Source organism: Nothobranchius furzeri, chromosome 1, assembly GCF_043380555.1.
Source record: "Nothobranchius furzeri strain GRZ-AD chromosome 1, NfurGRZ-RIMD1, whole genome shotgun sequence".
In the NCBI taxonomy this organism is placed as follows: Eukaryota; Metazoa; Chordata; class Actinopteri; order Cyprinodontiformes; family Nothobranchiidae; genus Nothobranchius; species Nothobranchius furzeri.
Window position 1 is genome coordinate 90,466,247 of NC_091741.1, and position 26,858 is coordinate 90,493,104.

General features: G+C 40.9%; 1 protein-coding gene across 1 annotated transcript in view; it reads left to right on the top strand.

The window, feature by feature from the left end:
- pcdh11 (protocadherin 11) overlaps positions 1-26,858 on the top strand; it is a 199,194-nt gene that overhangs the window by 115,608 nt on the left and 56,728 nt on the right. The window contains exons 5-6 of the mRNA XM_015946579.3: positions 5,810-5,845; positions 12,163-12,361. Coding sequence (XP_015802065.1) covers positions 5,810-5,845; positions 12,163-12,361 — 235 coding nt within the window. The remainder of the gene's footprint in view (positions 1-5,809; positions 5,846-12,162; positions 12,362-26,858) is intronic.

Sequence of the window (26,858 nt, forward strand, 5' to 3'; positions counted from 1 at the left end):
TGCTCAGAATACAAACCACTTGTTCAGAGGCAACCTGTGACCAGAAGAACTGTGAGCAAATGGTCCCAAGACGCTGAAGAAGCCCTGCAGGGTTGTTTTGAGACCACAGATTGGATGACCGTCTGCCAAGGATATGAAGAGGACATCATGACTGGATGTGTCACTGACTATATACACTTCTGTGTGGAGAACATCATACCCACCAGAACAGTGAGATGCTTCACTAATAACAAACCCTGGATCACCAGTGAACTGAAGAATCTGCTAAATGAGAAAAAAGAGCCTTCAAGGAGGGAGACAGGGAATTATTGAGGAGTATACAGAAGAACCTGAAGATCAAGATCAGAGACAGTAAGGAGGCATACAGGAAGAACACAGGCTTCAAGCAGAGGAAGGATTGCATAGATGGCAGCCTGAACACAGCCAATAAACTGAACAAGTTCTTCAAAAGGTTCAGTTCAGAAACAAACCCAGCATTCTCCTCGCCTGTCCCCAGCCAATCAGACATCCCATCCTCCTCTGATCTAACATTTCCCTGTCACACACCAGCTCTTTTGTCCTCTAACACAGTCAAGGACTCTTCTGGTTCTATAAATCTGTCTTCAACCAAGTCAGGAGATGCTGCTGCCCCATTTACACCCCCCCCCCCCCCATCCCACCTATCTGTCTCTAGAAGTCAGGTGAAGAGGCAGCTGGAGAGACTGAAAAGGAACTAGGCTGCAGGTCCAGATTATGTCAGCCCCAGAGTACTGAAGGCCTGTGCAGAGCAGTTCTGTGGGATTCTACAGCACCTCTTCAACCTCAGCCTGGCCCAGGAGAATGTTCCAGTCTTGTGGAAGACATCCAGCCTTGTTCCTGTTTGGTAATTATAAACCAATTATAAACAATCAATACAGACTTTGCAAAGTGGAGAAGAATGAATACACACCAAGCAAGGATCTCAGTTAACTCTCATCGGACCAACGTCCTCCGACAGCATTTATTGAAGCACACACACAATGTTGAAGCACACACACAAATCACATTCCTAAGACTATTACGTAGACCATGAGGCGGGAAGCTGCTAGTGAAGGGAGTTCTCAGCTCCAGGTGCACACTAAATCAACAAGCAGTTTCTCGACAGTTTCCCATGGGAGTGTTTTACTGATCAATCAGACCCGCTTGGTCTGACCAGAACAGCTTGATCTGGAAAGCAAGGTCACTGTCCTCCCTTTGGAGACTGGTGGAGACTTGGTAACAGGATGAAACCTGCGTTTAATCATTCTTAATGAAGCACCAGATGCTTTAGCAGTCAAGAAATTAATCTAAGCAATAATATCAATTTTTACCTAACAGTGCCAGTTCCAAAGAAAACTCGCCCATCAGTCAATGACGACTACAGACCGGTTGCCCTGACATCCCACATCATGAAGGTTCTGGAGAGACTCCTGTTGGTCCACCTGAATAAGCAAACTAGAACATAGCAGGACCCACTGCAGTTTGCTTATCGCCATGGAGTTGGTGTTGAAGATGCCATCATCCAGCTGCTTCAACCAACCCACTGTCATCTGGACAAAGCAGGCAGCACTGTGAGGGTCATGTTCTTTGATTTCTCCAGTGCATTTAACACAATTCAGCCTGATGTACTTTGCCAGAAACTCCAGAAGACACAGGTGGGGGCCTCAACTATCACCTGGATTGAAGACTACCTAACAAACAGACCACAGTTTGTGAGGCTGAAGAACTGCACATCAAACCAGGTGATCAGTAACATTGGAGCACCACAGGGGACTGTACTCTCACCATTCCTTTTCACCCTGTACACCTCAGACTTCCAGTACAAATCAGAGACCTGTCATCTACAGAAAAACTCAGATGGCTCTGCAGTTGTCGGGTGTATCAGAGATGGACAGGAAGCTGAGTACAGAGAGCTGGTGGAGCGCTTTGTGGCATGGTGTGGAAACAATCATCTGACCTTGAACGTGAACAAAACAAAGGATATGATTTTAGACTTCAGAAGAAACAGGGTGGAGTCAAACACTGTTTCCATCATGGGAGAAGAAGTAGAGGTGGTTGAGGAATACAAATACCTTGGAGTTCACCTGGACAACAGACTGGACTGGAGAAAGAACAGCGAAGCCGTTTACAAGAAGGGACGCAGCAGACTGCACTTCTTGAGGACGCTTAGGTCCTTCAATGTCTGAAGCAAGATGCTGCAGATCTTCTACAAGTCTGTTGTTGAGAGTGTAATCTCTTCAGCCATCGTCTGTTTGGGTAGCAGCATCAGAAGCAGGGACCTGAAAAGGCTCAACAGCCTAATAACAAAGGCTGGTTCTGTTCTGGGGACGACTGTGGAACCACTGGAAGAGATAATGCAAAGAAGGATTCTCCAGAGAATCAAGAAAGTTATGGACAACCCTGAGCATTCTCTTCACAAGACTGTCCAACAACGGAAGAGTGTCTTCAGTCAGAGGCTTCTTCAGTTTCGCTGCAACACTGACCGCTACTGGAGATCCTTCCTGCCAACAGCCAGTGTAATATACAATAACTCTTTGATGACTTGATTATTATTATTATTCTGAGCTACAACAGCAATCATTTTCCCTCTTGGATTAATAAAGTATTTTTGAATTGAATTGAATTGATATACATGCAGCAATATCTTGAACCTAATCCGGTACTCAACCGGTAGCCAGTGAAGTTGAGTCAACACCATACTTAGGCGGTCCCTCTTTCTACAACCAGTCAGGAAACTTGCAACAGAGTTCTGAACAAGTTTAAGGCAGAAGATTGCACCCAAACTCACACCAGCACATACAGCATTTCAATAAGGAAAGTTTTTAATTTGTATTTATGTTTTATTTTTTACACTAATGTACATTTTTCACTGTAACCCCAAATTCCACTATCTCCGCTCCGCTCCGCCCCCGCCTTCCGCAGCCGCTCGCTTCCGAACTCAATTTTTACTGGTACCCGCTCTACAACGGCTCCGTTCCGGTGCGGAGACCTGAGGTGCGCAAACAGGCATGCGCGGGATTTTCGAGATCTTCCGATACAGTCCGAGCAATAAACGCGGAAGTTAGATCCAAACACCCGTTGTGTGGGAGAAGCATCGGCAAGAACTGTTTAATCTGCCCATCATTTGTGTTGAGAGATCAGCAGTGTTTGGATCAACAAAGTGTGACTACTTTGATAGTGGAAACTGTATTTATGGCTTATTTTTGTGCATTTAAAGTTCAACCGCCATTGATAGTTGTTAAAAGTTGTTAGACCTGTGCATATGAAACAAAAAACGCTTTTTGTTTATCGATTTATTGTGAAATAACGGAAGTTGTACTTGCTCCCTTTCCTGTTGGGCGGTTGCGATTTCTGCCATTGACTGCGGAGGTGCTCCGGCGTCTGGCAAAAACAGAATCAATCCTATTTTTGTCGGATGGCGGAACGGCGAGCGGCACACTGCGCCGCACGGCCGCAGTAGTGGCACAGCTCTGATTGACTACAACGGGACCATTTTTGCTGCGGAGTTCGTGATGGAGCGCAGCGGAGGTAGTGGAATTTTGGGGTGAGAAATAACCTAGAATGTTCTGCTAAACTTAGTCTTTGGATGCATTAAATGTGTTGTGGGACAGTTATGTGTGTATATACAATCAGAGAAACATCCCATCACACTAATAATGATAATAATTTTGAGTTATTTTATGAAAAATTCATTATTTGGAGGGGGAAAATTATATATATATATTATGTATATTACAAAATAATGTCATTTTTATGTTTTTACTATATGTTTTTAGATTGGAAATAAACACTGTCATAGCTTAACTAATAGACCACATTATTAAACCATTTTCACATAAACCTATCAGCAAATATCATAGAAATATAGTTGGGTGTGCATCCCTACTGCTGGTATATATATATATATATATATATATATATATATATATATATATATATATATATATATATATAAATTCCCATCTCACCCTCCACAGGTGGACTCATCCTCGGGTCCTCTACCAGAGGCCTGGGAGCTTGAGGGTTCAGCGTAGTATCTTAGCTGTTTTTTCCTGGGATCTGCTATAGCCACTCCTCTAGTTTAAGTCCTGTTGATGTTGTACATCTCCAAGCATTTCAGTGATCTATGAGTGCAGCATTGAGTCATAGGCTTTCTTTAATCAATCCAGGCCGTAAACAGGTTGGTGTGTCGGGCTTTGCAGTCTTGGGCGACTTTTCGGTCTACCAGCATTTAGTGTTTGGCTCCTCTGGTATCTCTGCCTATGCCTTTCTGTAATGGTTTTGATTTTCATGAGGGTTGTAAGGTGACTCAAGGGTTACGAGTTGGGCTGCTGGTATGAAATCAGTCATTGTTTGTGTCATCTGCCATGCAGCAGTGGTCATCGTGTAGCTTATCATCAACAGTGTGTGAGTTATTGAAATGTCCCTAATGTCCCCCTGGAGCCTCTGACTTAGAAAAGCGCTACAGAAATGTACAATGTATTATTAATATTATTGTACTATTTATTTTACTAATGTACTAGTTTAATTGCTTTCCCCATCTCTGCTGAAGGAAATAAATCTAATGTCTATTTTCTGTTTTTTTTCTGTTCTTTACTCCATTGACTCCTGAGAAAAACAGTTTGTCCAACTGTTATTTGTGCCGTCAGTTAATTTCTAAATATTTCCATCTCCACTTTCTGTATACATGGTAATCAGATTGTATTAAAGTGTTTTTACTGAATAAAACTGCCTGGTGTTTCCTGCCAAGAGATGATGGATGACATTATGCAGCCTTGTTATTTTAGCAGCTTGATATTTCATATTTGTTTTGCACCCAAACAGCATAATTCTCACATTTGCACTAACATATAATTATTAAAAATTATATATGCAGTTAAATGCAGTTATTGTCCAGTAATTTGTCAGACATTTTTAGTGAAATTTAATTTGAATTTCCATCAGTTACTCACCATAATAAAGCAGTTTTGTGGTTGGTGAGTCTGCTTTGCCACTTGGTCATTACTTGATGAACAGTTGTGGTGGAATAATCAGCTGACTTGAACTTGTTTCCTATTCATTGTTTTAGCGTTCCACGCCTGCGGTCCTCTTCACTTTGCCTGTGTCTGAGTGGCTCCTTGCTGCAAGATTACTTCTATTTCCCCATAAACAAAGTTGCATTTTCTTATTATTAAACAGAGTACAAAGAAAACTAAATTGGTGATTAAAAATTAAATACTCTTATCTCACTGAGAGTTATCTCAGTCCCCAGAGAGAGGATGCTATTTTGCAGGCTTGCGGGTATCTTTTGTTCCCAATTTAGAAGCTTGTCGCTGTTTATTGTTAATTTTTGATGCTCCATTTGATATTCTGTTCACTTTCCTCTCCTGAAATGAAGAGAAAACATCTTTATCAGACTGGCAGTTGCATGCAGTTGTTGTATACCCTGTGTTGTCAGAATGTCAGATTTGCCCTATTCTTTGCATTTTTGGGTTTTCTTGCTCTGCAGCCTGTTTTTGGTGAGCTGACTGAGAACTAAGTGTGCTCTGCAAAAAAAAAAAAAATATATATATATATATATATATATATATATATATATATATATATAAAAATCAACGTGCATCCTAATTCTCAATTCCAAGTAAAAAAAAACTGACTTTTAACTCACAAATCTATAACGTTGTCGATTGTGAACTTGAGTTGACACTAACAGGGCAAAAAAGTTCTCAGCACAGTTGTCATTGTTAGATCCAAATATCTGTTTTTTCATTGTAAACATTTGAAAAGTTTCTGTCAGACAGTGATTTGAAGTGTCTGCTTTGCTCTCTTCCAGGAGGCCTGTCAACTTGGAAAGATATCCTCTGTGAATGTAAGTTCTTTATGTGTTTTTCTCTACTCTTCCTTGTGTGTATTCTGAATTTAGATTCATTTTATCACACTGCTGATTCTGTTATTTATTTTTTATTTTTTGTATACCTACTTGGTCTTGTTCTGGGCCATCACTGGGTGAAGAGGCATACTTGGGCAGGTTGTTAGTCCATCAAGGGTTATATAGAAATAAACATTCATACTCATACCTAGCCCGGGAACCTAGACAAACAGTAGCAGAAGAATTTGCTTTACAATTTGGTCTAGCCTCAGTGGGTGGACCGTTGGCCTGAACTATTTTAGGTCTGGCTAATCAGTTTTCTATGTTTGTAGAGAGACATTTGGCGGACAGTAATCAAGCTGCAATGGATAAAAACTACAAAAATGGCTTAGGCTTGGAAACGGCACTCATTTGGACGGTTTAGATTTCGGCTTTTCTTTGAAACATAAGCAGCTAGAGGTACTTCAGTGCTTCATCCCAAAAAAGGATGTATTTGCTACTTCAGGTGTGTATGGCGGACTACCTCATAAGCAGTGTTCAAAACTCTGATTGATTCTAGAGTCTAATTGGATGCAGAGACAGTTTGAAAGAGAATCGTAGATTCCGCCCCACAAATGACATCTGTCTATGGGCCGTGGACACATTTACACATACGGGATGGCATACTAGGCCAACTCACCTGTAGTCAATTTGAAGTTAAAAACCGGAGGATTCAGTAAAAACCGGTTCGAGGAGATCATGCAAACACTAACCATTTCCAACACCATGCAGCCATATTTCAAGTAAATTTACAACAACTAATAATAACTAAACTAAACTATCCGGTTCTTCGTTCCTCTTAAAAATGATCTACATGTTTACGTGAGTAAAGCCAGACCACATGAAACACACTAAAATAATGTGTTTGGGCCATTATTTTGTTGGGCTGCGACTAGTGGGAGTCACGAAATAGCTAAAAAACAATTGAATTTTCAGGTGGAATAATGCTGATTTGGTACATATGATGCTATATGAAGTTCTTTAATAGTAATTTTAAAAGATGTACAAAGGTTCTTATCACAATATAGCCACACGGTTTCTCATTTATTTCTCAGGTTTCTCATTTATTTCTCAATGTGTCCAGAGTTTGGCCTTATTTTATTTGCAGTTTGGTCTCCAGCTGCTCCACGTTTTTGCACAATTTGTGACTCAATGGAACTGAATTGATAAGGTTTGAAGACGAGTTTTTTAAGGAATATCTCATATTCCAGGATTACAAGAGTGGATTTGTATGACTTCCACATTGAAATGGTGGACCTCTGAAAATGTAGAGACATTTTACCGTTTGCAATGCATTTCCAGCCGTCACTGGCTTTAGTGGGATTAGTAAAGCTGCCAGTTGTTGCAGAAGATCAATACCTTCTCAGCACATTTGGGTGTTTCTTACCATGAAAATGACTTTAGCATGAACTGTGTAGTTTTTGAACATGTGTTGATTCTCAGTTCTGGAGAAAAACAGCTTCACCAAACAAGAAAATAAACCCGGTCGCCTTTAAAAATAACCCAAAACCAAAAAGTTACGTTTGATCCTGAACTGAAATGTGTTAGTGATGCAAAACCCAGCAAGAATGAGTGTGCCCTATTACCGGCCTTCTATGAATTTATGTGACATGTTTTGAATATTTTTGAAGCACTGTATTATCAGATCACAATAAAATGGCATAACTTCATATTAAATACAGCAATGTATCATAATTACAGCACTGCCTCATTTTTATACCACTCTGCACTGCAACTGAGTAAAAAATGTGTTGACATTCAGATGTCTTTGTTGTTGCATGTTTAGCTGTACAGCTCACCTGCATTTCACACTTAAACTACAATTAAACCCTGTTGTGTTGTGACATCTGACTATTACACCTGCTCTTTTTTCTGTAGCTAGAGCCTAGAAATGCAGATTCATGATAAATGAATCTTTTGTTTATTGAAATTGGATTGCAAAGTATGCCGGTGTTCAAACTCAGCAAAATTCATTTTTCAATCCAGTTTTTGTTTGCAGATCTCCTTTGATTTAAGTTTGAGGGTATATTTGAAAATTCATGATTCTCCCTAAAATGTGTCTATAAATATGTATTTATTCTTAGATTAGGAGCATATTAAAGCCATTTCAAAAGAGTTTCATCACAATTCAGTGAAAAATAAATCCCTGTTTGCTCTTACTGAGACTGCATTATGTCATAGTTCTTGTACCACTCTGAGTATTATCATAGCAGATGACTCAATAGCAGATCAAATTAATGAAAATGCCTTTGATTTGTCACAGATCACCCAGTAATGTCTCAACACACTTGCGAGAATCACCTCCTTCTCTCGTGTTCCCGCTAACTCACATCAGGACATCATGGGCTGCAGCACTGTAACAACATGTAACAAAAATATAAGTCAGATCAACAAAAAAATTTTAAAAACCGCTAATAGATTTTGGGAATTTTGCAAACCCTGGACATCATACTGCAGCGACACTCAGAACGTGGAGCGTTTTGGACTGTTTTCTTTTCCCGCCCCACACACGAGACATGTGTTGTAACAAATCACCGTCTCCACTGAGCAGATTTATGCAGGTCTAGGTGTGCCCGCGAGGTGATCCTTATCTGAAATGGCAGAGCCAATCTCCCCTGATTCACTTCTAAGTGGTCCCTGTTTATCACTCACAGTGAGGCGGTTGTCAGCCGAGGCCTTTTCCTCTGCAGTGCCGACTTCTGTGCTGTTTTGAGAGAATGATAGTCGAGGTAAAGCACGTAGTATAATAAAACTCAAAGAGCTGTGGTTTAGCAAAGGACAAGGTGGCAGCCACTTAGCCTCCCGTCGTCTATCTGAGCAGAACGGACTCCTAATCCAGTAACCTGTGGGTCCGGTCCCATCTGAAGGGGTTGGGTTTTTGTTTTCTCTGCTAGAACCTGGCACGCGCCTCCTGTTTATTTTACATCTGTGTACATACTCCAAAAGGCAGCATTTTGCCAGACCGAAGGGGCTTTGTTTGGTCTTGATATCTCTTACGGCAGCTTGTCTTTGCTTTATGGATTCCTGGCAGCTTCGTTAAATAAGTGATCGTGGCTAACAAAACACTCACCTTGACTCCTGAAGGTTTGTTTTTTTTTCTTTTCGTCCTCATGTTTGTCTTTTATTTACATCACCACTGAGACCCATTCACGGCGTTTAATCCTAATTAATATTATAGCTCTGAATGACTTGATATTGAGCGCACAGTGAAACTAATTTACGTTTTTCTTAACATCTGGCGTCAGCTTGAATAAACAGGGCTTCTAAAGAAGACCCTCCCTTCATGCAAAATGATTGCATCCTAATCGTCATGGGCAGCTGTTTGTTCGAACAGTTTCTGGATGTCAATGTTGAAGCAAGTTTTTAATAATTATGTGGCGAGGAAGCGAGCTTTTTGTTGAGCTGCCAACCCTGCGTGAGTGGGTCCTTTCTCTAGCTGAAACCTGGGCATCGCTCTTCCACGCAGCCTCCAGTAATTTGAGAAACCGCTGCCAACTTTGTTTGAGAACAAGTAGATATTTAGCCGACTTAGAAGCGTGTGCAAACATGGCACGAAGGACAATATCATTTTGCCAAGAAAAGAGGTATCTGGCTCCTTTTAGCTGAAGGAAAGATACAACTAAAGGGGATTCTGCATTGATGCTATTGAGAAGAAATACCTTCTTTCCCTATAGAATAAAACAACACACAGGTTTGATGTTTGCATCTTACACCTGAGTTGAAGGATGTTTATTCCTTTTCTTGCCACCTTTTCGCTCTTTTTCTTTCTCGTTTGTCGTTTTGTTACCAGCTCTCACAAAGAGAGTTTTGTAGCCTCGGGATCTTGATGAATCAAGTAAATAGAATGTTTAGTTGGCTGTTTCAACATCATGGTTTTGAAAAGCCACTCAGTTGGGCTTTCAGGGTGCTAATTGTGTGGATTTTGGTTAGTCAACCCTCTCTGATAACTTTTAAATGAGGCTTTTTTGTCATTTTGTCCTTCATTAGAGTCAGAACTTATTCTTATTTCCTCTCCTTTATTTTGCCCTGTTTTACTTTGTTCTGATCAAAGAACCGTACACTCTCCGTCTATGCAGTGTCGTGGCTACGAGAGAAAATATGAGAAGACTGAGACGTCACCCCCTCCGGAGCTCAAACAAGCATGTGTTAATGATGTTTTTAATTCAGGACTTGCTTTTGTTGCTATAGAGATGAGGAGAATGAAGGTACCCATGTGTGCTTTAAAAAAGAAGAAAGAATTGGTGTCAGTTGGTATGATAGATTGGAGAAACTTCGCTGCAAAAACCAAAGCTGAGAATTAGATAATGTTTTATGCTTCTATACCGCATGATGCATGGCGACGTAACCCGGGGAGTCGTGTACGGACATAAACTCAAACTCAGATGTCTTACCCTCAAAGTCGAGTCAGAGCTCCTCGCATCTTTCTCTGCCCAACGCAAAATGAAAAACATAAAATCGTTGGTGTCTCTTTCTGCGTCACGCCTCACAATCAGAATGACCATGACTGCTGCGGGGTTTTCTCTCTGTAGGGATTGTTAAGATGTTCCCAGGCATCTCTGAACACACACACACACACACACACACACACACACACACACACACACACACACACACACACACACACACACACACACACACACACACACACACACACACACACACACACAAACCTGTTTTCTTTTTTAGCTCCAAAGAAAGGTTGCCCCGTGATCTTGAGTAAACCTCGGGAGAAATCAAAGAGGCCGATACCACTCAGAGAAAAATGCACACACGCTCTCGTGGACCCCGTGACGTTACAAATCAAAGTTGCAGCCTTCGTGTGTTTCTCGTTTTTCTTTTTTTGGCATCTAAATGAGGCGAGCAGGAAAATTAGGACATAGCTCAACCTGTTAAGACACATCCTGTCTATTCTCAGGATGTGTATTGCAGAGGTCCTCAATTATAAGTCTTGCAGTTACTTTATTAACTGGAAAGTAATTCAATAGACTCAACAGAGCAGAAAGAGTTTTGGGTTACGAGGTCATACTCTCAATTAGTCCTTGTAATGACAAGATAAAGTTTGGTCATATTCCCGTATTAAAAGCGGGATGAGATGATGGATGCTGTGTTCAACATGCTACTCTAAATACATTTAGTCAAAAGGGGTTTCCTGGTGAACGCCATCTGACTGTAGTCACTCACCCGTGAACGAGTGCCGCTGTCACAATTCATGATGATGTTAATCCTGGGCGCCAGAGGTGTAGTGGCAGGAATGTCTCAGTCTGAGCACAGAACTCGACTGGGAAGGAGACTTTCATAAAAAAATAACCATAAGCAGATTTTTTATTATGTTTCTCTCTGGTGACCAATAAAACGAGTCAGTGATTTCTGAAGGAAAACAGAAACGGCAGCATGGCGATAACTGGGGTCAAATGTCATGCTGTGATTTGATAATTACATTGGTTCGCTGGAGAACCAAGGCATTTTATCTGGTCTTTTCACGCATGCAGACATAAAAAGTAACATCATAAGCAACACAAGCAATCCTCTTCTTAGTGTTTGTAATAAAAACATGCAGATAGTTTTTGGTATTATGTGCCGGTGTTTAGAGATGAGCCGCCTTAGACCTCCTTTCTTCTCTGCATTGCGTTGAAGGTGAGCGTATTTTTGACTGCATTGTTCAATCCTTTTATTTATCATACTTTAAAATATTGAACCACAATGTTTCTAGCCAGAGGAGATCTCTTTTAATAATATTTTTTTTATCTTACTGTGAGCTTTTCACTGGAACACATCACCTGAAAGAAAAGTAATGCTCTTAGCAGAACAACATTGTTCATTGTTAACGTTTGTTTGCTTCATTCACCACCAGTAAGACCGCCACATTTAGAGGGTGGTTAGGTAGATTTATATCACACATCACGCAACCTTGTAAACGTACCAACGTAACAATGACATGACTGAAAGCCACACACATTTACTGGAGTCAGCGTTGCGCTAATGCTCAGCTGGATTTCCTCTGAATTGTCCCGTATGACACTTTTGTGTACGTTAATTGTCCCAGCCCAGTGAGATCCAGGGTTGGAGGATCCTTTCCCATCATGCATCTTTGGCACCATAACAAACTAAGTCATACAGAGATGGTGTCGCATTTTAATTAGACTCTCCAGGGGCATGCCTCTAAATCTCCCTTTGTTCTTAGATTTCTTAGATGTAGTTTATTTTACATCATAAACATGTTTAAACAGGACTGAAGGGTTTAATAAAAACATGTTCTTTGCGTTTTTGTTTTTTTACAGACCCAGCGTCGCGTAACCTTCCATCTTCCAGACGGCTCTCAGGAGAGCTGCAGTGACAGCGGGCTGGGGGACCCTGAGCCCAGCAGTGCTGCCAGTGCCACCCAGCCTCTTTCCCTCAGCTTCCCCCAAGAGGAGTACTACGAACAAACGTCACCCAACAGCCGCACCGAAGGAGACGGAAACTCAGACCCCGAATCCAGTGAGTACTCATCTTTGCAATTCTCAAGAGGAAAAAAAAAAGACGAATAATTTTGCTCGTGCTTTCCAAATGTTGCTACTTTCTGATTTCTGTGGATGACAAAATGATTTGGAAGTGGCCACCTGTGTTTTCAGCAAGTCAAATAATTTCAGATTACAGCTGTGATTGTGATTGTAACACAGCTTTGCATACACTCAACAAGCAGCCATTTTTGGTCAAATAACTATAAGCAACTGTAAACAAACAGTGCGTTTTGCTTTCCGACATGATTATTAATAGGCTCATTGTTTAGTCAGATTGGAAAAGATAATATTCCAAAAGTCAACCAGCAGGAAAAACTGAGCAGTCTAGATAAAGAAATAATCCGACATTTCAAGTTTTTAAAATAAAAAATAATAATCTCAGTCATTTTAGGAAGACAAACAACCAGGCATAATTAGTAGAAATAAATATTTATGACAGCAAAGACGTTCATTTGTGCTGACTTTTGTAAATGCCGCTGAGCTGTATAACAGAGGAAGGATTGTACCCCAGAGGTTGAAACTTTGTTGCTGAGATTTTCTTAAATGATTCACTCGACATCTGTCAGTGCATGGCTTACTGCCCGGTAATGTTACCCCATAAAAAGCATCATTGAACGCAAAGATGCACAGCTTCCTCCACATGCATATTCAGTACCTCCTTTTTTCCTGTTTTTATCGTTAAAAAAAAAAGAAAATGTATGTTTTTGGGGTGGGATAAGAGGCTCTTCCACCTCCTGGATGAGGGGATTCAGAGCCCTTTCATCAGCAGCAGTGATGCAGCTGAAATGATTTTGCTCCAACAGAAAATGAACCGGGCCGTTCCTGAGTGCCTCTGCCCCGTCCCCTTTCACGATGGATATTCTAGATTTTATTTTCTTCAGGTAATCTTGTGTTCTCCCATCCTGCAGACAGGACCGACTCAGATCTGAGCAGACCTTTGCTCCTTCTCTAGCCTGTGGGTGTAACTGTGAGGATTGCATTCAATATGGTTACCTGTCAAGAAAGCCAATCTATTTTTTTTCTTTGCAAAAGACAAAATTTACAAGATATAAAAAAAAATACCACAAATTGCTTTGCATACACCCACATGTGGTAGAGCCCCAGCAGCTGGGCTGACATTTCCTGGACCGGGGTGTCAGTGTCAGTGTGAGTGTGAAGGCTTTTGTTACGCATTAGTCAAAACGTGTGACATTCTGGTGATGGCCCTCTGTTCATTTACGCCAGGAGGTTTTGGCCCTGTTTGTGATTTTTATTTTATTATTATCATTATTATTATTATTTTTAAGTAGCAAGTCAGAAAACGACCATTTTCTTCTGCTCTTCGTCCACACATGCACATCTGCAGGAGGCGTGTGCATCAACACAGACACACGTGCAAAGATCAAACCACTCTATCTCCTGCAGTTCTCTTTATTCTAATCACAATAACTGCATGGATTTATGTGATCCAAGCAGCTCCTCGTTATTTTATTAATATTTCATATCATAAAAATGTAATACTTGATGAACAAACACAAATACAGCACTTACAATCTGCTTTCACCCTGTGGTAATATGAGTTAGTTGTGAGATACTAGATCTAAATTACTGCATTAAAATTTACAGCAACCAGCGTGGAACTTTAGAGTCTAAGATGGTATTATTGTTTTTACCTGAAATTACCTTCTCATGCACAGTTACTGCAGACATTTCAGTCTTTATAAAGAAAACATTTCTGAGACTCAAGTGTGGAAATTGGACTGGAGTTCAACATCAGTTGCAAAAGCAAAATTCTGTGATTTGAGTTAGAATCACTTTCTAAAGGCTCACTCCCTGAAAAGTCAACTACGCTGATTATATATATATATATATATATATATATATATATATATATATATATATATATATAAATTATTAAACATAAATTAGTTTTTATCATAATCAGCCACCGTGAGTTTTTCTTGCAGGCTGAACATGAAAATAGTCTTCTACACCTATCTCCTGCATTAGCTTCTGACATAAAATAGACGGTGAGACTCTAGAATGAGAAAAGCCTGACAGATCTACGTCATACTGTCACTTAACATTCATGGACTCACACATCTTGACTCACGACAAGGAAGGCTGTTGTTGGTTTAGCGTCCAGGAAGCAGAGGAGAACATATCAGCTAGTAGAAGCTAACCATTAGCATTAGCAACTCCACCACATAGCAGAACTCCTTCAGGCTTGTTTTTTTTTTTCTTGTGGAGAAAAAAACATAAATATTGAAAAGTAAATAGAGTCAGTGGTAGAGTTGCGTTGCTGTTAACGAATCAAACATCAGGAACCAAGACTCCAAATCCCATCCTGTCCAGCTCTCTTCTGATTTTACATTCTGCTAGTTCCTTAAACAAGTTCATGTGAGCTTTTTCCCCCAGAGATTGACTTGTAAGGCATTCATTCCAAAGGGAGATCACTGAAAATGTTTTAAAAATGCGTGTGAAGTTGATCTCTAAACGTATGATTGATTTGGACTTTTCTTAAACTCTGGTGTTATGTATAGTCTTTTTTTGTTTTACCAAAGGTCAGGTAGGTTGAGTAGAACAGCTCACACAGGAACGGGAAGATGGCGGCTGAACTGATCCGCCACTAACTGATTGGTGGTGAAGCTGTGTGTGCCAGGATGCATGTCTTTTATGTCCATGGGCAATTAAAATGCAATCTGTTTATCTTTAAGTTCAAAATTTGCAGAAATGTATTTATTGTCCAGGTATTCACTTCAGGCATGGGTATGGTAGCTGCAGGTGGTGCAGTTGGGTATTCTGTTGACTCACAGCAAGAAGGTCACTGGTTCAATCCTGTGTTTTCCTTCCATGCAGATCAACAACATGCATGTGAGGTTACATGGTAAACCCTTTTTTTTTCCTATTTGTGGTTCATTTTTGGGCAACTTTAACCCTTTACCTGTCTGGTCAGCCAACTGATAATACCGGTGCCACTGGTTATCTTGTCTCTGTCCCACTGAGGCATTAAATGAACTTAACAAGAAGAAAGAAAAATGTATGTGTGTGTGTGTGTGTGTGTGTGTGTGTGTGTGTGTGTGTGTGTGTGTGTGTGTGTGTGTGTGTGTGTGTGCTAATGAATTTATATCAACATGTGGCCCAGCGAGGGTCTGGCGACTTGTCCAGGGTGTCCCCATCCTGATACGGTGGCTGCTGGAGATATGCACCTGCTCCCTTCAACCCCACTGAGGAATAAGTGATTCAGAAAATTAGTGAGTGAGAGAGGCAGAATAAATCCATCCATCCATTGTCTGAACCCGCTTCACCCACATAGGGTTGCGGGGGGGGGGGGGGGGGGGGGGGGGGCTGGTGCCTATCTCCAGCGATCAATGGGCAATCAGGCAGGGTACACCCTGGACAGAGAGCCAGTTCATTACAGGGCAATACAGAGACACACAGGACAAACAATCATGCACACACACACACACACACACACACACACACACACACACACACACACACACACCTAAGGACAATTTAGACAAACCAATTAACCTAACCGTAATGTTTTTGGACTGTGGGAGGAAGCCGGAGAACTCGGAGGAAACCCACGCATGCACAGGGAGAACATGCAAACTCCATGCAGAAAGATCCCAGGCTGGGAAGCGAAACCAGGAGCTGCAGAGCAACAGCTCTAACCACTGCACTACTGCGCAGCCTGCAGAATAAATCATGGATAGTCATTATAGGATGTCCTGTTATACTTCTTCTGCGCCCATTCTACAGTTTAACAGCTTTGTTCTTACAGTTTAGCAGAACTGCATCGGTAGTAATTAAAAATATTTTACACAAGACATGAGCTTGATTGTGATCTTTGAAATACAGGTTTTCTTTTTTTTAAGTTTTCTTGTGTGTGGTCATTCCCTCAGACACTCCTGTTCCTATAATGATTAAACTACATAGCCCATCCTAAAGGACTGGGCTCACAGATGCATTGAATCCATAGAATACAGCATTTAAAGGAGTGGGATACTTGTTTAATCCAAACATATGCAGAGTTCTCCAGTAGTTATTAATATCTCGTAAGTTGTTCTCGGGGGGTGGGGGTGGGGGGTGGGGGGGAATATAACGGCACACCATTTTTAGGAACTAGAAGTGATCCACATCACAGCTGAGCTTCAGACGGCAAGATCTGGAGTCTTATCTCCTTATATTTGGGCACTTTGTTGCAGATTTGAAAAATTAAATAAATTTTAAAAAAAGCAGCAAAGCAACTCTAGCACTGACTTGCAACGTTGATGTTTTGTCTCCACAAATAACACAAGCCTGAATGATCTTCTGCCTTGTGGTGGAGATGCTAATGCTAAAGGTTAGCTTAAACCTGCTGAGATGTCTGCTGCTCCTTCTCGGAAATTAAACCAACAACTGCCTTCCCCGTCATGAGTCAAGATGGGTGAGTCCATGAATGTTAAGTAACAGCGTGACGTAGATCTGTCAGACTTTTCTAATCTTAAAGTTTCACCATCTATTTTCTATCAGAAGCTAATGCAGGAGATAGGTGGAGGAGACTATTTTCATGTTCAGCCTGTATCAAAAACTCAGAGTGACTGATTACAATCAGAAATAATCATTTACAAATGTGTTTGCAGTGTTCCACACACCTCTAAGTATTTTAGTCATTCTAGATGACAGACTTGAATCACTTGGTCTTTACCTTCAAAGACTTGGGACTTGATTCTGTCAAAAAGACCTGTGAACATTTAAAAAATACCTCGTCGTATTCTGGGACTGTATTCATTTCAATGCATACTCACATTTGTGTATATCATTAGAGCATCACAGCAAGTGTGAATTTCCTGCATTTGCAAGGCCTCAAGAAAATCACACACACACGCACATGCACACGCACGCACGCACACACACACACACACACACACACACACACACACACACACACACACACACACACACACACACACATACATATAATGTGTATGTATGTGTGTGTGTATTTCTAATAAATGCATCTTTATATATTATAACTTAACTAAAGCAGTTCATCCCTTTAGTCTCGGGCTCTGCTGAATGCCGCGCCCACGGACACATCTTTTTTCCCGTCATTTCAAGACAGTCATTTGATTCATCGGGCTCCATTTTCTTCTGCTTCTAGTTAAGTCAGATAAACTCTGACTGTTCTGCTCAGTTCAAAAACAGACAGCTCCTGTGTGCATTGACGGTCTCAGAGATGAGTGCATTGGTGACAGAGGGGTGCCTGAGATGGACTAGATATGGTTTTATCAATGAGCACCAGGCCGGCCTGGCGACTGCAGTCTCTTATCATATTGTCTCAATTTGAAAAGCAGGAGGAACAAGGCAAATTGGAAAGAAGGACGAGTGAAGTAATCGAAACAGAGCTGAGACATTACGAGCAGAAGTGGTAGGAAGAAGGAAATTCAAGAGTCTTGAGTCGTATTGTTTAGTGAAGGTGCGGCTCGGACCTGAATGTCAACTTGCGCCGCTGAGTAATTGTCTGTGCCAAAGGCGAGCAGTGTGGCCTTCTCATGACAATGAATTTCTCAACTCCTCTTTAAACCTGCATCTTTATTAGACCACCCTCTCTTGAAATAAAGTTCATATGACATTTTATGTTTCTATTATTTATGAGTTAGGCGGCTGTTCGTTTTATGGGCTCTTTCCTCCTCCCCACTCCAGGCTTACCTCACTCCACCACCCTGCCATCAGTCTTATGCCGTCGCCTTTTCTTGTCACATTTTGTTCCCAAGATTTTGATACTCCCTCTCCCGTCCCGGTGACATGATTAGCATAATTTGCGTGTGTGTTTGTAATGGCCGCTCTCCTCCTGCCTTTAGCAGACATTTACACATCCACGGCCTCTAAATGACATAAATACAATTTGACCTTTTTAGGGAAGATTGCAAAATTTCTTAAAAACGTCACAAAAACAAGAAATGCTTTGAGACACATGTTGCCTGAAATAACATATGCTCTCGCCTCTCCTGACAGGGTCTTGCGTGGTGACTCACATTGTGGATTATTTTTGAGTGATTTCTCAGGGGATCATATTCTATTAGCTTTGACGGATTTTCCCCAGAATCACTGAAGGCGCAGAATCGGGGCGATAGAATCTAAAGTTAAAGCATCGTGTTCTGTAGATCTGGCGAGGTTTGCTTTTATGGTGACCGTCTGTGTCGTGTGGCAGGAGTTTCATCTGAATTTAATGTTTCGGGTGTTTTTTTTTTACTCTTTATTACACATCCAGCCCTGCTTTGCTGATATCATCCCAAAGATTACCTTAAATGCTTGTGAAGAACGATTCGAATGTTTCAAACAGCGATTGGTTCTTAGCACTGAGACAAAGTAGCAAAGTGGAAGTAAATCCCGAGTCTAAATCCCTCACATTTTTCAAACAATACACTTTTTTTGCTCTATTCCTCCCGCTGGATGATTTGTAATATACTTATTTCTTTCTCCTGTTGTCAGAGTTAAGGGATTTAGGTGTGGGTGCTTTTTACCCACTCGCAACCCGCTGAATGAAAGCAGTTCTGACGTGGTGCATTAGTCGCTCAAGCAGACGTGGAAAAGAAAAAAAAAACTCTACAACATAGTGCCGTACCCTAATCTGTGGCATATGGCTTTCAAATGACCACCTTGTCTGTCTGAGATCTAATCTGCTATTAAAATAAGCCAATCCTTCTTAAATACCACAAGTAATAAGATTAGAGTTTAAACGCACTGCATGATGCAACACAAATCTACAGTTTTTTCCTTTTTACCAAAGACAACATGAAATAATTGGCAATCATTTGATATTTATGGACAAAATGCTTTAATTTTGATTATGTTTTGTCTGCTCCTGCATAATCTATAATACTTGATGCTCGCAGACAAATAATCTGATTAGTGGATTAATGAATTCTGGGGTTGACAATCTCAGCTCTTTGATTTCTGTAGGACAAAAGTTTTCTCTCAGACTTTAGAAAAAAGACCACTTTACTTGATCCAGACTGCTAGACGTGTTAGCACCACTTAAAGTTTTGAGAAAACGTCTGGCAGTGAATTCCAGCCGAGCATGGATTTCAACTCATTTAGACACACTATTTCATTATGAGGTGCATTTTTTTAAGTCTTCAAGTGTTGTGATGCTTAGAAAAATAAAAAAAAGTTGCAGCAAGAACAATAAAAGAGAGCAAAGCTCTTAGCTTGACCATGCTGCGCCATAGTGCATGTTAGTGACACAGCAGAAACTGCTGGTCCTGATCTCAAACCTATGCACACATCATGACACATCTGCCAACGAAAAAAGTTTAGGATCACGTTGTTTTCTAAAAAGTGCACATTTTCATCTACTTTAAATTTTATCAATTTTACAAACAAGTAAAATTAAATCTTGCATTCCTGCTTAAAGATCTATTACCAACAAGTAATTTGCACCAATCTCCTGCTAAACCTTCTAGTCAAAGTTAATGAAGAGGCAAAGAGACCAAACTCATTGGTAAATGTGCTGCACGATGGACCATGGACCACTGGTGAGCTTTGGCTGTTGCAAAATAGGAGATTTAAACAGTGATAAGGGGACCTTGACAAAGGATAGCTTTCTGAAGTTTTCTTTTTAACACAAGCCATACCCCGTGGACAGAATTTGATTGGAACTAGTTTAGTCATACAGCTGGATAATGACTCCAAACACACCTCCAGAATGTGTCGGTGATATTCAAAGAATTATTTGTCAGCCAGAATTCTGACTGTGATGCAGCGGTCAGCCCGGTCTTCAGATCTGAATCAGGTTGAGCTGTTGTATGGTGTGGAGGAAGACTATGTCAAGCCTTGTGGCAGATGCCCCAAGAAGCATGGGGTCACATCTCATCAGATTACCCTGAAAATCTGACAGCTAGTATTCCAGGGGTCTACAAGGTTAGAATAACTGCAAAAGGTAGTTCTTTGGGTGAACATGAAATAGAAAACAGTCGTGAATTCCTTTCCTGACCACGTCTGTGTTTTGTGTTCACTTGATCTTTATCTTATTTAGGCTAGTCTTCTAAGTGATCTCAAACTTTTTAGTAATAGTTTAGCTGCTCAAAAAAAAGAGATAAAAGCAAACTTTAAAGCTTTCTTTTTTTCTGTTTTCGTTGTAGAGGTAACTCGTGTCGACTGTATTCAGAGACTTTTAAACCTCCGGGTCACAAAACCGTGCAAGGAATCCCGCTGCTGCCACCATTATTGGGAATATAACAACTAAGGAAACAAGAATACCCAGCTGGACACTTCTCTCATCTAGAAATATCAAGCAAAGAGGACTGCAGTGTAATTTTACAAGTTTGCAGAGCTTGGTCAGAGATGGAGAGCTGCATCAGAAGAAAGAGCCTCAAAAAATCATCAGATACACACTCCAGACGAGACAAGTTCCTAAATCTAACTTTTCTATCACAAAAACAAAATGTATTTCGTCATACATACCATTAGCTTAACACATCAGTGTGTAATAGAAAAAAGCACTACAGTTTTCAGTACAGTTAGCTGCATTAATTATTCATTTGATTCCAATCTCGGTTTTACTTTGAGGGTTCTCATATGCAATTAGATGTAATGAATGTGCTTCTTAATTACATTCATTTGTGCAAATTTCCAATCCCCATAGAATTTTTCTGTGGAAACATTGTGACACTGACCAATGGCAAATCATTTGCTATGTGACTAAATCCATTCAGCGTAGAACAATTAGCAGTAATTAGTGTTACAATGTCATCAGCCACCGGGAGGGAGGGGGGGGGGGGGGGGGACTGCGCTGACATGCAGAGGAGGAAGAGCACACTCATTCAGCGTCAAAAGTCCAGATGATCGACTGACCACATGCTAGAAATATGACGAACAATTGTTGGACTTCAGGTTTGTTTTTTTTACTTTTGATGATAAATGCTTGTGGGAGCAGCGCGACGCCACGGCATGCTGCCATCCGCCAATCACATCATCGACCACTGACAAATGCACGACTGTTCCCGAGTAATTAAAAATGAAGTGCCTTGCTTAAGGGTACGTCGCTGGTGGTTGAAAGATGGGAGGAAGTGTTTCTCATTTATTTCACATCACGGCCTTACACACTACTGTCTCGATATAAGACGTATTCTGGTAGTGGCGTGTATATTTAATTCATGCAGCTTATTAAAATTGTAATGCAGCCAATTCCTTTTTCTTGCAGTTATCCCACACTCTAACTTTCTCAAATGAAATTTTTTTTTTTCATATTATTTGCACCAGTTTGCTTCCAGCCATATAGTCTCTCTTATATAAATAAATAAAAGGCTTTGTGCCTTCTGGCTCCCAAAACTTTTTGCAGCTGTCCCCCAAGGGCATACAGCAGAGCTAAATGAGGCTACAGTGAATATTAACCTACATAGATTGGACCTTTCTTTTCAAGATTACTTCAGATTATTGTTATTTTTTTCTTTCTACTGTTTTGTCCGCTTGGGGGTATAACACTGAGCGAGTGAGGATTTAAATGGACTCATCTGTAACCTTCTCAACCTACTGGGATTTGATGGAAGTGCCCCGTTCTCGGAGGTGAGGTGGAGGGGAAGCCTTGTGTTATCTGGTTCAAATGCCACACCAGTTGTCTTGGAGAGAGAAAGAGAGAGACAAGCTATTGATCTGCAAGAGTCAACTCAGTTTGCAGAAATCTCTCCCCAACCTCCTTCAAACCACTAAAAAGTGTCACGTTAGAAACCTCCCTTTCCACAGCATTAGCCCCTGGTCTTGGTCACTTTACCAAAGATCTTTGTGAAGTTGAGGTGCAGTCTGTCCCCATCCAGACGGAGAAGAGACATTTAACAGTTCTGGGAAAGCTGCCGATGGCTGGATTTTGGTGTTAATACTGATTTTATTTTAAAGTTCAATTTCATTCTTCTTATAAAAAAAACATTGCGTATTATCTCTGCTCACACGTCCAACTATCTCCTTCTGTGACTTGAGTGTGATCTTTTAGGGACCTGCACAATCAAAATACTCAACCCAAAGTTGGTAATATGTTCAAGTAAGGCTTGTGTCTGGCTTGGGAATGCATCAATAGCTGCCAACTTTGATCTTATCTCTGAACAATGTATTCTGATCTCGGCGGGGTGAGAGAGACTTCAAACAAGGATGAAGCCTCTAAGGGCCCAGCCAACGACTCACTTTGTTCCATTGACTGGCTCTGTGATTCCTAAACTGGGATCACTAGGACTGAATTTTAAACTCATGAAACGTTGGGTTTAAGAGAGGTGAGTGACATGAGTCCTCAGATCCATCCAGCCGATTTGATCTCAGTCGTATCAAAGTGTTAAGTCATTAATAGCAACAACCCACCAAAGGCACTGTAGTGCCCCCCCAATTTGTTTTTAATCTGGCTGGAACCAACTTGTCGGTAAACATTCCTTTGAAGCTCAAAACTCCTTAAATATTAAGTTTGAACTTACTAGAGAACTCACCACAGATCATCACATTTCTCTTATATGCTGTCCAACGCTGCTCTGATGTTACCAGCAGCAGAAACTTTCATTCCTTCAGAAGCAGGAAGAAAGCAATAAAAAATAAATGTGCTAATGTTTTATTGAAAGACGTTTGTTATAGATAGCCTCCACAAAAATCCAGACTGTTTCCATTGTTAGTCTCAGGGCTCGTGACGGCATCAACATGTCGGTCTGCAAATGAGCCCCTCCCAGCCCGTGAGCTACATTAAGTATATTAATTTTCCTGTGTGTTGCAGTAGTTTCCTCATTTGAGATTTTATGCTTAAGTTTAAACTCATTATCTTAGAAGTGCGTCTGTGATCTACTTTGATCAACCACTGGTTTGCTAAAACCAGCAGCCTGACACAGGTTTAGAGAGGAGTGCTTTCCTCTTTTTCTTTTCTTTATGAAACAGTGCAATAGATCCATTAGAACGTATGGTCTCATCCCGTTCTCATTTTTCACATACAGTTGGCCTCAAGGATAAGGATTGCCTCTCCTCAGAAGGACTTATTGACCAAAATAACTGTGCATCAATATGTCTCCTGAAGGTTGAGCGGACCAGAGCATCTCATGGGTTGCATCTTCACCTCCTCTCTCAGCCCTTAATGTTATTGACCTGGGAAGCTTGGAACATGTGGCAAAGCCATCTGAAAGCTTCTGTGTCCTAAAAGAGTAACATTATCGATGTATTAAAGCGAGCTGACGATTACAAGTATGCTACTAGTTACAGTTTGGATGAAAAATGGCGTTTGTTACTTCAGTCAAAAGACTTTTGTTTCTTTTTCTTTTTTTTTTTTTTGCTGTGTTTTTTAAAGAAACAAAAAAATGCAGTGCAGAAAAGCGCATGCAGTTTGGGATGCAGGAGATGTGGATGAAATGGCATATTTGAACATTAAAGCCACAATGGCAAATCTGCAAAATAAGCTAGCTTCAAACATTTTTTTCATGACTCTTAACAACATTCTAACATAGTGTAATGATATGTTGTGCAGATAATTAAAAACTAGGAACAAGATAATCATGTGTTTCTCTCACATTTGTCTATAAAGCTCAGTCAATAACATGGCTCAGACCTAGAGCAGCTATTGAGCCATCTGGTTGTCGGTTTCACCAAACTGCACTTCCCTGGGTCCCACACATAACGCACTCATGCCATTAGCAACAGAACACCACCAGTGTGAGAGGTTCTCTGCTTGAAAATAGCAGAGGAGGAGAAATAGCCGGCTGCTACCACTTCCCAAAATGATGACGACGAGAAGCAGTTTGTGTCGGTGCACGATTCAACTGAAAAAAGCGATGAGCTGCTTCCTGTATAAATGGCATCAGCTTATGGAAAACGGGAGCTATTTTATCTTTACTCTTTTTCTACATTTTGACTTTAAACACTAATGCAAAATACACTTTTACAGAAAATTATAATATTTTAATAGGGGTTTTTTTGCGTAGATTTTTTTAACCACTGAAAATTCAGTCAAACTCACATTTTGCTGTATTTTATTGACATTTGTTATTAGTCGTGACATTTTGATATTTAAAAAAAAAGACATTATATTTTAATTGGAAAACAAAATGATTTTACATGTTTCATAAAAGTGAATCTGGGAAAATATTGGAACCAAAAACAATAAAGCATACATTCACTCTAGAGATCTGCTTCTGAGTGATACCAATATAGTTGAAGTGACATGACGGTATGATGACAGACTGTTACAACTATGATGCCATCTGTCCATATTTTCTGTGTTTGCATATGAGCTAAAATAGGTCATTCACAATAAATGTTCCATTAAAAACCATTTATGCTGCAAATACAGACCCATAGCTGGAAAAGAGAAATACAAATTCAAAAGTAAACATTTAAACAGAGACCCAAACCATGAATTCTGATGAAGTTTGCAACATTTTTTTCCCCATTGGTAGCAATATGGTAAAGCATGCAGGTTACAGTTTGTTTTTAATCTGCATCCTGAGCCACTGCTGTCATCTAACACAGGCGCTGAATGCACAAGCATGCATGGGATTACCCCTCGCTGTGCTGTACGGGACCCGATCCTCTCCCGCTCACTGGTTGATAAATAGGCATTCGTGGACAAATGGATCACGTCAGAGACCACTCACGGTTTGGTAATGCTGACAAATGAAGTAAGAGTGGGATGAGGAATAGAAAAAAAGAAGAAGGAGAGGAGCGTTTTCAGACGGGACATGAGTGGAACGTCAGGTGCAGTGGCCCTTCAGGATATTTGTCTTATCAAAAAATGAAAATGGGATTTTGAAGGGGGTTGACTCGAAACACACAGACCAGGTTGTTGTTGTACCGTGCCTGACAAGAAAGGCCGAGCGTTCATCACATTCGCTATGGTCCATGGTTTGTGCTGCACTTTTGCCCGAGCTCTTTGTGAGGCATCTGCGGGGACCTCAAGGCAATATTGCGCTCGTGAGGTCAGTCAACTGTCAGCCATTCTATGCATGCAGAAGCAGACCTGCTCAAAATCCCTGCCAGAAGCTTCTGCAAGAAAAAAAAAAGACAGCCTGTGCCCCTTTGTCCCCATTTCCCCTGAGACACCTGTGTGATTGCATTGATTTGTCCTGATTCCATTCAACCGAAGATCCCGCTGGATTTCAAGTGTCAAACATCTGTCATACTGAGGCGCCCTCAGCCTGACTGATTCAGAAGAATCAGACAAACTAAATTTTAACAGAGTTTTGCTGTGAAAAGCTGACAGGAACATGAAGAACAAAACAACATGTCATCTTTCCAGAGGTTATGCCAGAGATAACATACCATTACAGCACGATACTTCGCTTTTTTTTCCGTAAAGGGAGTAGATGACTTCTTCAAATTCATAAAGTCTGTGGATTTATCCCTCAATGTGCATTTTAAACAGAACGGTAATGGGGGGGGGGATGAAAGGCAGCGTTAGACACCGAGCAAGTTCACAGTGCTTGCAAAATCTAGACTGAAACATCTCCCGAAGCTAGTTTCAGGCACTAGTGGCAGCTAAGTCTTTATTATGATAGAATCAGGCCCCGGTGTGAGCGCGCCCTTGATTCTGCAGTTGGCTTAACTCGGCAGGTCACCAAGGGGAGGCAGATGTTGTCTCGAGGCATGTCCCAGTGCTTCGGCGAGGAATCTGGCTGGTGTTACTGAGCTTACAGGTGCAGAGGGGATGGTGGACGGGGTGAGGGGGTTGGAGGTTCACTAAGCCATGGCTAAGCTGCCACAGGACAAAGCTGGGGATGTTGCAATGAGCAGATATGCTCATTTTGATCCACTGAGGTATAATAATTGATGATCAGCCCTGCTGTCACATCTGGGAATCACTGGTGCAGGCCATAACGCACCCTCAGTGCAACACATGGTGCTGAGGACAGAGGTGCCACGGGGTCTCACGCTGACTTCTATTTCATGTGTTATAAAGGATGATGGAGGGAACGGGACCATATAACACATCGCTGAAAACCTCCTCTTCTACCTTCTTTTCTTAGGCATGTTGCAGCTGAACTCATCCGTGAAGGAAGAGAAAAAAAAATCATTTGATCACTAAAAGCTCTCTTTGAAAATGATGTTTCCTTGAAGCCTCTTATGGTTATTATGCTTGTCTATGTAATGGACAGGAAAAGCACACACAATAAACGTTTGTGATGAAGGACAAGACATAAAGTGAGAAAGTAAAGGACAGCCACTAAAATGCCCCAAAATTGTCAGTTTAGAGTTTTTTTTAACTCGAGAGTGAACAATAATGCAACTTCTCAGTATTTTGGCGAAACAGGCGAAACTAGAGAAATGCAGCTATGAAGCTTCAAAAATTAGTGCTAGACTAAAAAAGTGAATGAAACCAAATGCTCCGTAAGTGTCCCCTGTATGTTCGAGAGGCTAAAAAGAAATGGTCGCTGGTAAGTTGCAAGTCCATTACTTTGTCACGTTTCAGGCTTAAAAGCATGACCTACTTTATTTTTTGCCTGCCTTTATCTTTTGCTCATGCTTTATTAAAAAAAATGAACAAAACTTGA